Raw genomic sequence first — 14,390 nt, forward strand, 5'->3', positions numbered from 1 at the left:
CACTAGGCGAGACGGCAACGCGCTTGCGCGTCAAAGTTCACGGCCCGCTCTTCCTATTGGTGCCTTCCCGAGAGCTAAGGGAATACGAAATCTGCAGCCAATGGGAACGGAGGTGCCTTGGCGGAGGCTGGTCCGCCCCTGCTCGGGTGATCTGGCGCAGAACCCAGGGGGTGCTTGGCGCTCGTCGGGCTCCTCCCCGTTTGCTGCGGCCTCTGCGCTCGCCGTTATCTTGTGGCCTCCCGCAGTATGTGGATGACGCCCAAGAGGATTAGGATGGAAGTCGACGAGGCCCTTGTGTTCCGACCCGAGTGGACCCAGCGTTACTTGGTGGTGGAGCCTGCGGAGGGCGACGGGGCCCTGTGCCTGGTGTGTCGCCGCCTGGTCGCCTCGACCCGCGAACGCGACGTGAGACGCCACTACGAGGCCGAACACGAATTCTACGAACGGTTTGTAGGGGACGCGGAGCGCGCGGCCCTGGTGGAGCGTCTGCGTCAGGGCGACATGTCCTTAGCCTCCGTGCTCACTCCGGAGGAGAGAGCGACACGGGCAGGCCTCGGCCTCTGTCGCTTCTTGGCCTTGAAGGGTCGCGGCTGGGGCGAGGGAGACTTCGTCCACCAGTGCATGGAGGTGTTGCTGAGAGAGGTGCTGCCGGATCACGTCGGCGTCCTGGAAGGCATTGATTTGTCTCCAGAGATCACGCGGCAGAGGATTCTGAGCATTGACAGCAATCTCCGTAGCCAGCTGTTTAACCGGGCCAGGGACTTTAAGGCCTATTCCCTTGCTCTGGATGACCAGGCTTTTGTGGCCTATGAGAACTACCTCCTGGTCTTCATCCGCGGCGTCGGCCGCGACCTGGAGGTGCAGGAAGATCTTCTGACGATTATCAACCTGACTCATCACTTCAGTGTTGGGGCCCTCATGTCGGCGATTCTGGAGGCCCTGCAGACAGCAGGACTCAGCTTACAGCGAATGGTTGGACTGACCACGACCCACACCTTGAGGATGATTGGTGAGAACTCGGGACTGGTCTCTTACATGAGAGAAAAGGCCGTGAGCCCCAACTGTTGGAACGTTATCCACTATTCGGGATTTCTGCACTTGGAACTGTTGAGTTCTTACGATGTCGATATTAATCAGATCATAAATACCATATCTGAGTGGGTAGTTATGATTAAGACCCGAGGTGTTAGACGGCCAGAGTTTCAGCCTTTACTGACTGAGTCTGAAGCAGAACACGGCGAAAGGGTTAACGGACGGTGTTTGAATAACTGGCTGAGAAGAGGCAAGACGTTAAAACTGATATTTTCGCTAAGGAAAGAAATCGAGGCCTTCTTGGTTTCAGTGGGGGCGACAACAGTCCACTTCTCAGACAAGCAGTGGCTTTGTGACTTTGGCTTCCTGGTAGATATGATGGATTACCTTCGAGAGATCAGTGAAGAACTGCAGATAAGTAAGGTCTTTGCTGCCGCCGCCTTTGAACGAATCTGCGTCTTTGAGGGTAAGCTGAGTTCACTTCAGAGACATATGGAGGAAGTGGATCTAGAAGACTTTCCTGCCTTCAGCATCATCGTTGATGAGCTTAGACAGCAGTTTAAGGAAGATCAAAAAATATTTGATCCTGACAGGTATCAGATGGTGATCTCCCGCCTACAGAAAGATTTTGAGAGACATTTTAAGGACCTCAGGTTCATTAAGAAGGACTTGGAACTTTTTGCAAATCCATTTAGCTTTAAGCCCGAATACGCGCCTATTTCCGTGAGAGTGGAGCTGACAAAACTTCAGTCCAACACTGACCTGTGGAATGAATACAGAGTCAAAGACTTGGGGCAGTTTTATGCTGGCTTGTCTGCTGAAGCTTACCCCATTATCAAAGGGGTTGCCTACAAGGTGGCATCCTTGTTTGACAGTAACCAGATCTGTGATAAAGCTTTTTCATACTTAACTCGGAACCAACACACGCTGAGTCAGCCACTGACCGATGAGCATCTCCAAGCCCTGTTTCGAGTTGCCACAACTGAAATGGATCCTCGTTGGGATGATCTTGTGAGAGAAAGAAATGACTCATAAGCCTTTGTAGTACAACAAGATTCAATTTGAGAAGGAAAAATGAGTTTGATTTTCTTTCACATTCACTAATTTGGATTGTTGGGAAGCATTGAGCTTCTTACAAGATGTGGAAATCGATAAACATTGAAATCTTCGGACAGGTTGCCTTTTCCCCATCGCATTTGGCAACATGGAACTGAAACATAAGAATACCACCTTTAAAAAACTTAGTTTAATAGAAATGTCATTGCCTTTTACTTTTATGTTATAACCGATTTTCAACAAGTTTAGTATTGATATTGTAAGTTGAACTAGAAGTCTGGTTTTAAGATGTTCTGGAGATACATGCCAAAAGTTTCAGCTCTTATTTTGACACAGTGTAAAAAGTGTGATACATGGTTTGAAATGACCAACTCCTTAAAAGTGTATTTGAGTCGGTTTACAGAAACTCACATAGCAAATCAAGTTTCTGAAAAGAAGCATATACACAGTGGAGGTATTTTGTCTAGCTAACAGAATTTAGGATTATTTTTGAAAGCGTATTTCTGAGCCTGAAGTAAATACTGGCAGAGTTTCAGCCCCTCCCCCCCACCTACTCAGTTGATGGTGACGTTACAGATGGAACAGCAAGAATTACTTTAAGGTTTTGATTGGGGAGGCCTCTTACTATCAGGAATTAAGAATAAATGATTTTTGGAGGTTTGCTCCTTATTTCTTTCACAACTAGGGGCAGTTTTTTCAGCTCGTCTATCAAAGGACCATGGTAAGTATGGAATCGTAACCATTGCCAGTCAGTAATTCTTTTTTCTACTCTTGACAGAACTGTGGTCCTATCAAAACAGTGGGGGGTTGGGGGGCTTTTACACTTCAGGATCAGGAGTTATGAGAGGTTTTAGCTTATTTGTCTTTTCTGCATGGCTATTAATGTTTTATAAAGAAACTGTGCTTAAGGGAGACACTTTATTTTGAAATGACAAGTGTCAGATTTTGTTAGCTGCTGAAAATGGATTTACTCTAGAACTGTTTTCCACATTGACTAGTTAAGACAGTGTACAGTAATATTTAAATCTGAAGAAGCAGCCTTATCCACAGACTGTAACACTTCCTAGAGATGTTGGTTTTGTGCTATCACGTTATCAGACACGTTAACTGTGAAAACGTCAACCTTAACGGTAAAGCTCAGCACTGTAAGCCTGGTGGAAAAGCAGCACCCGATTTGTAACCCATCCTCAAGTACAGTTGAAAAGCTATCGTGCTCCTTTCTGTCTTAAAGACTGATAGCACATTATCTGCTGCTACATTCAAGGAACCTGATTACAACCAAGAATTTAGAAGGAGCAGATGCCTAAGCCACCCGAGCCTAAGAACCCAAGTCAGATCAGTGGTTCTCAACCAAAGCCCTTCCTTCCAGAGTGTGCTGCTGGCAAGTGCCTAGGGCACCTTTGTGATTATCTTACTTACTGGAGGGTTCTGCTGGCATCTAAGCTTAAAGATTTCTCTCTCCTGTGGTGTTCAGTACAGCCTGATACCATGAAGAGTCATCCCTCCCAAAGTGCCAGCATGCTCTCCTTCCAAGTATACATTATCTTATGTCAAGGGACAGGGAGAATCTCCAGTAGCAGCTGATGGCATACTTGATAGGGAAGCCTAATTCCAGCGGTTCAGAGAGGAAACCAAGTATCAGATTGACATTTTGCTTATCCAAGAATAAGCTTAAATGCCTGAAAAACAGAAGGACTCTACTGGGAATTTCCCAGTAGCTTTGTGTATTACCTTTTACAGCAAATACTTTAAATACTTTTATTATTTGAGAGAATGATCGGAAATCCTGAAAGCTGCTTCTACTTTCTGTTCCTAGTCCTCTAAATATTAATATCTTGTGTGTTCTATCAAGTTGTCGTGTTTTGCTTAAGGTGATAATAAAATTAGTTTGCATCATGTAGCCACTGTGTGAGTATGGGGAAGATATTAATAAGCTAAGGAATTTTTTTAATTGACCCTCAGCAATAGAGAATTTGCTGTAACTAGTCTTTGGTTTTTCTGTTTGTTTGTTTAAAGCAGTGGTTCTCAACCTTCCTAATAATGTGGCCCTTTAATACAGTTCATATTGTCGTGACCCCCCAACCGTAAGATTATTTCATTGCTACTTCATAAATGTAATTTTGCTACTGTTATGAGTCATAATGTAAATATCTGATATGTGACCCAAAGGGGTCATGACCCACAGGTTGAGAACCACTTGTTAAGGTGTTTTTGCTGTTTTCTGTATTAAATAACTAGCAGCATGGCAGTCTTTTTTCTTTCCTTTTTCCTTTTTAAATATATAGTTGTTCCTGGTCCTGTGGTATCAGTGAATATAGTTAAAATAAGTGCCATTTAAAAAACAACTCCTCTGTGTCCTTAACTGTTCCTTCCCCATTTCTCTTGTGCCGCTAGTTCCAGTATTTGCTTGCCCAGTCTCCCATATTGCCAGTCAAATCACTCAACTTCAGTATCTTTGTCAGTGTTTTTCCTCCTCGAAACCATCCTAGCATTGCAGAGACACCAGCTCCTGGTGTGTTCAGTCATTACAGGCGCCTCTTTAAGTCTGAATGAGAATGTCTGTCAGTTGCTTTCTTTGCCTTTTTTTTTTTAGGCTGCCTAATCTCCCTTGCGTCATTTCCCTCCATTAACTCTGTAGTTGATCTCATCTTTCTGTGGCTTCAGTTACCACCTGTATTGCAGATATTTCCAAATATTTATCTCCTGAAGATTTCCCCCTAAATCCTAGTTGCCAGTATCACTGACACACTGCTCTCTCACAGGCCTCCCACCACATCTTAGCTCTTTCTCCCAAACTTGCTTTCTCTCATGTTCCTGTCGGCAGATGGCCTTGCAGTTGTCGCTCAGTTGCCCTCACCCAAGCCCCAAACTCAGTCAACCCACTCATATGCTCCACGGCTTTCACCATTGCTGTAAGAAGAGACAGGTCAGAAACTTGTTCATCTTGCAGATTTGGGTTTATATATCTAAGGAGCTTCAGTGGTGCCCTCCAGGCCAGGTGCCCATCTACGCTTGCTAGGTACCCCTGTCCTTCCTCCTTAGCATTTCTTACTGCAGATTGGTCATTGCTAGACGGCAACAGAAGTCTAACCCATTGTTTCCTCTCTAGTGAAGAGTTCAAAGCCTGGCATTTGAAGAAATGTTGGGGCAAATAAATACTTCTATGGTTTCTTATGACCTTTGAAACCTTCAGAATCTTCATTTGAGCTTCATAGACATCCTGCTTGTTCACTGAATAGCTCTTAGCCATGTATTGCAAATTAAGAAATGAAACTCACCTTATTTGTGACTAGGGACCTCATTGTTGTGTTTCTTGAATTTAGTGCAGTGCTTAGCATGTGTTTCAAATATTATGTGAATGTTGTTAAGAAAACAGATTGTAATTTACCCTAGTAAATTAGTAGTAACGTCAAGAGTCAAACCTAGGTGTACTCACAAATCTACTTTGTAGTGTTAAATACATCCATAATATAGTCTTTTTTTTTTTTTTTTTTTTGATTTCCAAAGGAACCTACATACAGAAGGAAAATATTGGGTAATTGCTTAGATTGAACTGAGTTCAGTAATCTAAAAATTACCTTCAGTATTAGAGAAAGAAAATGCCACCTAAGAGTTAACATCCATTTTTCTTTTTGTAGGCATCAACCCTAGGAGAATATTTAGTACTTACTTTCCTTTACAGATGGTTTCTGGCTCTTCTGGAATTTCAAAGTAAGTAAACTTGTTTATGAGAAGGTTGTCTTAGCCCTTCTGGCTACTAGATTCTCAGCTCATTAATTTTCTTACATGTGGAATGCCCACATCATCTCCCCAAGGGGAAAAGCCCCAGATGAGGTCCAGTTAACATATACTTTTCGATTTGCTGTATTTCCTTGCTCTCTTGTTTCATGCCTTTATGAACTTCATTTCTAAGTAACTGGGACTTTTCAGTCTTAAGTCGGAAAACCAGACCCTGAGTCTCTTTCATGAAGCCATTTTGCCCAATTTAAAAGATGAACTAGCATCATTCTCTTAATTGAACTTACTTACAGTTTTAGGAAGTCACATAAATTAATTCACTCTGAGGTCTTGGTAGTGGGTACGACAGTTATCCAGAGATTTGATCCTTGTTGTAAAACTAGGTTTTCATCAATCTTAGAGTTAGAGTTTCTCATTTTTATCTTGTATTTGAATAATTGCCTCATCCTACTCTATAAGTACTTTATAATCTTTAATTTATGCCTTGAAACTGACCAAGTACTGAGTTCATGTCCTATACATTTTGTCAAATACAGCTAATAGCCGCCACAAGATAATTTTTTCTTCTTTAATACAGGGTAGATGTTCTGTCTCCCAGTGCATCTCAAGGGGCACTTTTGCCTCTCCATAATATAAATTGCCCCTTTGTAATTCTTTTTTTCTATCTTCCCAGTAGCAATCTTCCTGAATGCCTCCCAACTAATCACTAAGCAACATGTTTAGTATTTTAGTTCTGCATCAGGATTGGTAAGGTTGTTATGAGGTGAATAACTACCGTTTAATATCTTCACAACTTTCTGTAGCAAGTTGTCTAGGACTTCGTGTAGGTGAGGGGCTGGCAGACTACAGTCTGCAGGCCAAGGCTGTCCTGGTTCATCCTCTGAGGGAAGTGTGGGGGTATAGCCATGTCTGTCTAGGAACTGTCATGGCTGCCTCCCTCTGCAGTTGCAGAATTGAGTAGTTCTGACAGAGTGTGTATGTGTAACACAAGCTAAAATACATTATGGAAAAGTTGACTAATTCCTGCTTAAAATGCCCCTAGTTTGGGGCTCAGTAGCTACTCACTAGGAGTTGGCTGCTCACTTTGGGGAATGAGAAGAGAAAGTGTGGCAGATAACAGAGGCTCCAAAGCCACAGCCACACCAGAGTTCAAGAAGTGTAATCCCTCCATATAGCTGGAGGAAAACGAACTATCTGGAAGATAACACTACTGATTATCGTGGTTCTGTTCCCCTAGTTACATCATTTTAAATATGCCTGTTTTCATTGAGATAAAAGTTTACAAATGTTAAGTGTCCACCTCAGTGGATTTTTATATTCACCTGTAAATGCTCCACCCAGATCAAGGTAGAAAATAGTTCTGTTACTCCAGTAGGTGCCCTTTGCCTTTTGCACAGACAGATAGTTGCTGGTCTGACCTTCCTTGCCTGTCAGTTTTGCCTGTTTTAAATCTATACCAAGTGTAATTATATACACTGTTTTGTATCTTCTGTTCTCTCTGTGTCTGCTCTAGTAATCCATGTTGTGGATTGTAACAGTTCATTTTTCACCTCTGTGTCATAGTCGGTTCATTGTACCAGTTTATCCATTCAATGTTGAATATTTGGATTGTTTCCAGTTTGTGGTCAGTATGAATAAAATTGCTATTAAAGCCTTGTGTCTATCTTTTAGTGAACGTGTGTTACTTCTACTGTGGGTGTATTCCTTTCAGATAACCTTGCTTCTGTTACTTTTTACAGGTTATTTTCTACAAAGCAGAGTGATCCTTACTTTCAAATCTATCCGATAACGCCACTTTTCTACTCAGAAACCTCTAATGGCTTGGTATCCCAGAATGGAAGCTGAAGTCAGACAGTTCCTGCATGATCTGTAGCCACACGCACCTTCTCCTTGCTGTCTCTTCTAACATTTTGTCTTTACTTCCCTCTCCCCTCCTTACTCTGCCGTGGACTGAAAGCTGTGCTTATGAATTGGAGAGGGGGGTCAGTGTTTTGTAGTCTGAGTAGCTGTTTGTTGTTTGGAGGGTTTGAGCTTGCATTGGTTTTGTTTTTAGGCTGAGGATGGAATCCAGGGCCTTAGGCATGTGAAGCCTATGCTCTTCCAGGACAGGAATTCCACTGGCTTTGTCAGAAGGTATAACACTGCCTTATGATATGTTAAGTATCCCACTGAGCACTGTGCCTAACTCTTAAAAGGTATTTAGAAACTAAAACACAAAACCATCCAGATTTCGGAAATGTGTTATGATTAGAATTTGCCAATGTAATGATGTTACTGTTAATAGTTCATGTCCCTGGGGGCTAAGTGGGTCCTCAGAGCTAGGGTGGAGGAGTTAGGAAGGCAGTGGGATAAAGAAGTATTTGTATTAAGTCTAAAATAGCACAGCTGTAAGGGACCTCTTTAAGTGTGCCATTGATGGTACGTTCCTAGTGGTTATAAAGTAAGAGTTTAGATCCTGGGGCTGGACAAGGCCCAGCAGGGAAGAGCTCCTACTCCTCCAGAGGACCATGGTTTGGTTCCTGGTCCCAGCGTCCACGTCAGGTGTTTCACATGTACCTGGGACTCAGCTCCAAGAGATCTGATGTTCTCTTCTGTCCTCCATGGTCATCATACACATAACGTGTACATTTTAAAAAAGAATTTTTAAGCTACACATCTTTTTATAAATATTGTACAATTGAAGTGTTAGAAAATTGACATGTTTGAAGAATTAAATTTAGATTTGACCAACATCAGGCCATGAGACCATGAAAAAGTAAGAAACATTCTTAAAAGTTTATTTAGTATCCGCTAATAAGGGGAAAATAAGGACTTTGTTGAAAGGCAATGTCACAGTTCAGACTTACATCTAATTACCATTGACTGGGGTCTTAAATAACATTTGTTGTAGCTCTGGAAACTCAAAAGTTCAAGATGGTCTTCAGATCCACTCTGGTGACAAGCTTCTGCTGAATTATGGGCTATCTTGTGTCCTCAGAGAGTTGAGAGTCTTTCCTTGTGTGTACCAACCACGTTCTCACAACATACCTCCAACTCTTGCAATACTGTCACATTTCAGCATAAGAATTTAGTGGCTTGGGGGCTGGTAAAGTGTGCAGATGCTTACACATTTAAAAAAAAAAAAAAAAAAGGCAGGTGTTGGTGGCACACACTTTTAATACCAGCACTCGGAAAACAGAAGCAGGTAGACCTCTAAGTTTGAAATCAGCCTGGTCTACAGATTGAGTTCCAGGACAGCCAGGGCCATGCAGAAACTCTGTCTTGCAAAACCAAAATAATATAATAAATAATAAATATAAAAACTACCCTTTGTGTGATAAAGGTGAGGGTCATTTCCTGGCCCAAAACTGTGGCCTTTCTCTGCTGATCCTTTAAGGTGAGTGTGTAACTCTTGTCCCATCCCCTGAATGTGGGCAGGAGGACTGGCCATCTTTATCCAGCCTAGACAGCTCACAGAATACTTCCAAACACCGTTCTCAGTGGTGGTTTGAATGGCTCTTCATCCCTGCTCTTAGTTACTACAGAGGAGGCATACCCGTCTCTGCCTGCTGCCCAGAGTATTAATTGTTACAGTTTGAGGGTGAGCCCCAGGGAGTCATCTCTTGGGCACCTTTGGAAAGAGATTTTCTTGTTTTAAATGAATCAAGGGACTGGAGGGATGATTTAGGGATTAAGAGGGCTGGATTTGCTTCCCCACACCCAAGTTGGGCAGCTCACAGCCTTCTGTAACTATAGCTCCTGGGGAATCCAGTGTCGTCATCTGGCCTCTGAGGGTACACAAATACACATGTGGCAGACACCCCCCCACACACACAAATACACATGTGGCAGACACCCCCACACACACACAAATACACATGTGGCAGACACCCCCCCCACACACAAATACACATGTGGCAGACACCCCCCCACACACACAAATACACATGTGGCAGACACCCCCCCACACACACAAATATACATGTGGCAGACACTATACACACACAGACACACACACAAATACACGTGGCAGACAACCCACACACACACAAATACACATGTGGCAGACACTATACACACACACACACAAATAAACGTGGCAGACAACCCCCCCACAAACACGTGGCTGACACCACACACACACACAAATACACGTGGCAGACAACCCCCCCACAAATACACATGTGGCAGACACTATACACACACACACACACACAAATACACGTGGCAGACAACCCCCCCACAAATACACATGTGGCAGATACTATACACACACACACACACACACACACACAAATACACGTGGCAGACAACCCCCCCACACACACAAATACACATGTGGCAGACACCACAGAGAGAGAGAGAGAGGGAGGAGAGAGAGAGAGGGAGGAGAGAGAGAGAGAGAGGAGAGAGAGAGAGAGATGATATCTTTTTAAAAATGAATCAAGATTATACCAAGTAGACTAGATGCTGTTTTTAAAACTGAGGGCTGGGGAGGTGGCTCAGTGAGTAAAAGCCTAGATGGGTACGATTGAGAACCTGAGTTTGGATCCCCAGAGTACGTGTAAAGCTGGACACAAAGAGGGTGGTATTTATGATATTAGGAACACCGAGGTATAAGATTTATTAATTGGCTGCTCTTCACGTCTCATGATCATGTTTGTCATAAACGGGAACAAGCAGATCACTGCTGATCAGTGTGACCTTCAGCCAGCGTCATGGGGGAATGCCTTAAGCTTCCTACGGCTTGACAGCATCACACAGGAGCGAGAGCGAGATTGGAAAGGTTGCCTGGTGAACAGCAGGCCTTTAGTGTTACCTTTGGTATCAGATCTGGTTTCCCTGGCAACCGAGGTCCACTTAATGAGCAGCTCCAGGCAGCAGACACGAACTTATCCATAGCAACAGCACATAAGGAAGTCCTCAGCAAATAGCATTTCATTTTGGTCGTGTAAACAAGTCTCTGGGTGAATATTTTTTTAGAAAATATCAGAGTGCTGAAAGAGATAATAAAAGGCCTGGGTGTCCTTATTCCTCCCTCAAAGTGCCCTAATAATAACCACTCACAGTATTTTCTTATATTAACATTTTTTTGGCTTCATATGTATATCTGTATATTGTGAATTATGTTTTAAATTAAAAAAAAAGGTTTGGCTGTGTTTTTTAACATTTAATAGGGTTATTTACTGTGTATGGGCACACATGTAGGGGTCAGAGGACTTGTGGAAGTCGTTTCTCTTCTTCCATCATGTGGGTGCCAGGGATCAAACTCAGTTTGGTAGGCTCAGCAGCAAGCGCCTTTAGCCCCTAAGCCATCTGGCCAACGTGCCGAGTCTGAGTTTATCAGTCCTATGCCCAGTTGCCTGTTCTGATCATTCAGTATCCATTTCTTCCTTCTTCTTACGACTCATTTTCATAGTCATGTCATTGAGTTTTCTTCCTATTACTCACTTTACAGATTTAGATTTTATTCTGAAATGACTTAATTTTTTATCCTATCATCAGTGTGTCTTGGGTTTCCTCATATCCTTGCCTCCTCCATCTCTCCTCCCACATCTGCTTTTTAGTTTCTGTGAACTCTGATTTAAATAATTTATTTATTCTTGTGGACATGGGTATTTTGCCTACAGGTAAGTCTGGGCACCCTGTGTATCTGGTGCTCACAGAGGCCAAGAGAGGGCATCAGATCCCCTGGAACTGTAGTTACAGATGGTTGTGAGCCACCATGTTGGTGCTGGAATAAAATCTGTGTCCTTTGGAAGAGCAGCCCCTGTTTTTTTTTTTTTTTTTTTTTAACTGCTGAGCCATCTCTTCAGCCCTTTCTTTTTGTTTTCTAACATTATTATTATTATTTTTTAAACAAGTTCTCACAATGTAACTTTGACTGGCCTAAAACTTGATATGTAGACCAGGCTAGCCTTGAACTCATAACATTCCCCCTGCCTCTACCTCCTGAGGGGTTGGGATTAAAGGCCTTCACCACCACACCGACATGGCTCTTCTATATTTCTAATGTCTTGACTCTGGACTGCTCGTGGTGCAATGTAGAAAACCTAAAAGTGTGGCTTGTGAGACGGGTCAGTGGGTAAGGGAGCTTGCTGCAAAGGCTGAAGACCCGAGTTCAATCCCCGGGGCCCACATAGTGGAAGAAGAGAATGGACTTGGACAAATTGTTCTCTGACCTCCACATGTCACATAGCTGCCCCTACACATGAAATAAATAACAATAAAGAGTTATCTAAATAAATCCACAACTACTGGAAAATGGTTTTTATTTCCCCATGCTACCACCACAGCTCAAATCTAGCCACAAATACTGCACATTGCCATTCCAGTTTCTTTCCCATGATTAACAGGGCTGGTTCTGCTACCTCTTTTCTACATACACAGTACATTTGATTTCTTGACTGATGTCTCCAGTTATCTCCTTCAGAAGGGCAAATCATAAGGAGCTCTTTGAATCCTTTCAGTGGCTTTAAGTATAGATGACTTTAATTTGTTCTTCATCTTGATAGATAGATAGGTTGCTAAGTGTAGATTTCTAAATTCAAAATTATTTTCCCATTGAACTTTGAGGAAAAGTACACAAACACAAATGTGTATTTCCTTCGGTTCTGGATATTGAACCCAGGGCCTTGTGAATGCCAGGCAAGCACTTTACTGCTGAGCCAAAACATCATTCCAACAAAAAGCATATCTTAGTGAACTGTTAACATTAAACACCTACATGGCCAACATCCAGACCATAAAATGCATTTTATGTCCAAACTTTAAAAGCCTGTATCAAATCTCTCCGTCACACCCTCCTCCCCTCAACATGTATTCACACCTCCACCGCTGTGGAAGTGATTTCTTGGTGGGTTTTCGTTGACAGAAGGGAGTTAGTAATTTCTTATCAGTTGACATTTGGGCTGTGATGTGACCAAGTTTAAATAAAAACACTGTGCAAATATTCCTGGGTCTGTCTCTTAATGTGCTATTACCTTCTAGAAGTGAAGTCCAAACACGTGACATTTTTAATCAGAATAAATGTCTCTAACATATTGCAAAAACATTGTACCAGTGTTTAAAGGGGAAAAAAATGCTATTTCATTACATTCCTAGTCATCTAGGTACAAGCTAACATGATAGGTGAGACACAGCATAATTCTTAATTCTGTGATGTTTAGGTAATGGGTTCTGTTGTGTGCTATTTGTTTGTGTTCTGACAAAGAAAGCTTGCCTGGAGAGCAGAGGGTGGAGCTAGCCACTAGTTGTCCATAGAGGCTGGGCCATGGAGGCTCACACCTTTAATCCCAGCACAGTCAGGAGGTGGAGGCAGAAATATAAGGCGAGTGGAGACAGGATCTCAGCCTGCTTTTGGTCTGAGGATATAGAGAGGTAAGAAGTGACTGTGGCTGCTCCTTTGCTTCTCTGATCTTTCAACTTTACCCCTATATCTGATTCCTGGTTTTTATTGAGAAGACTAATTAGGATCATATTTCAGGATTCACTAATTTTGGTTTCAAGCCATACTTATTGTCAGCACACTATCTCTGCATCTTAAGTTTCGGCTCCTTTGCTTGGTAGCAGGCCACTCTTCTGTAAGCTAGAGATGTTCCTGCCGCTGCCTCCGAGAGCTGGAATTGAAGGCATGCCCCACCACACTCAGCCTACATTTTAAAGTTATATTTATTTGTTTGTGTGTGTGTGGAGGTCAGAGAACAACTTCCCCGGAGTCAGTTCTCTCCTTCTACCTCACAACTGCTGGGGATCCAGCTGCGGTCCCTCCAACTTTGACAACAAGCACCTTTAGCTACAGAGCCATCTTCCTGGCCCTAAATTTTTTTGTTTAATTTTTTTCCCCTTAGCCATCTCCATCTCCTTAGAAATTATTTTGTTAATGGTCCTTTGCCATTCACATACATGCTTTTCACAAGTTTTGGGGTCTCTTTAATTGGTCTGGTAGTGAGGAAGGCTGACTGAGATGGTGCCGTACATGAGAGGCTAATTGACTGGGCTGAATAGGCAAAGAGATGGGGAAGGAACTACATGTCATAAAGAGAAACTTGGCTCTAGGTTCCTGAAATCTTTCTAGCAGGTGTACTGTCCCTAGGACAGGACAACTTCCTGCACCATCTCCGAACCTTCCCACCAGGAGCCGCAGGTCTCCATTCAAGCTAATTTGATTTGGCTTCTCTGTTACCGAAAGCTGAAAGCACTCTCAATGGAACTGGTTAGGTAACCCCTGCTTCCCCCCCCCCCCCACTTCTTCCCATATTGTTATCAGGGCCAGCAATTCCACATGGCTAATGGCCCATGGAGAACACGAAGGAGTCTCGTTCTTTTGACTTGTTTGCTCATTCACAATAGTGACAGGCTGAGAGTGAGTGAATACAGGTAACATATTTTCACTCCCATTTTTTTTTTTTTAAATGGGACAATGGCTGGGTGACAGTGCACACCTTTAATGCCAGCACTCAGGAAGCAGATAACCCCAGCAATCAGGAGGCCAGGGTCAGGAGTATCTCTGAGTTTGAGGCCAGCCTGGTCTACAGAGCAAGTTTCAGGACAGCCAAGGCTGCACAAAGACTCAAAAAACCGAA

The 14,390-nt window shown here is 43.1% G+C and overlaps 1 protein-coding gene across 1 annotated transcript; it reads left to right on the forward strand.

The window, feature by feature from the left end:
• Positions 1 to 246: 246 nt before the first annotated feature.
• Positions 247 to 7,489, forward strand: Epm2aip1 (EPM2A interacting protein 1). Its single transcript, XM_006975511.4, has one exon. The coding sequence runs from the start codon at positions 247 to 249 to the stop codon at positions 2,065 to 2,067; it is 1,821 nt and encodes a 606-aa protein (XP_006975573.1). The 3' UTR covers positions 2,068 to 7,489.
• Positions 7,490 to 14,390: the final 6,901 nt, after the last annotated feature.

Source organism: Peromyscus maniculatus, chromosome 7 (genome assembly GCF_049852395.1).
Source record: "Peromyscus maniculatus bairdii isolate BWxNUB_F1_BW_parent chromosome 7, HU_Pman_BW_mat_3.1, whole genome shotgun sequence".
Classification (NCBI taxonomy): domain Eukaryota; kingdom Metazoa; phylum Chordata; class Mammalia; order Rodentia; family Cricetidae; genus Peromyscus; species Peromyscus maniculatus.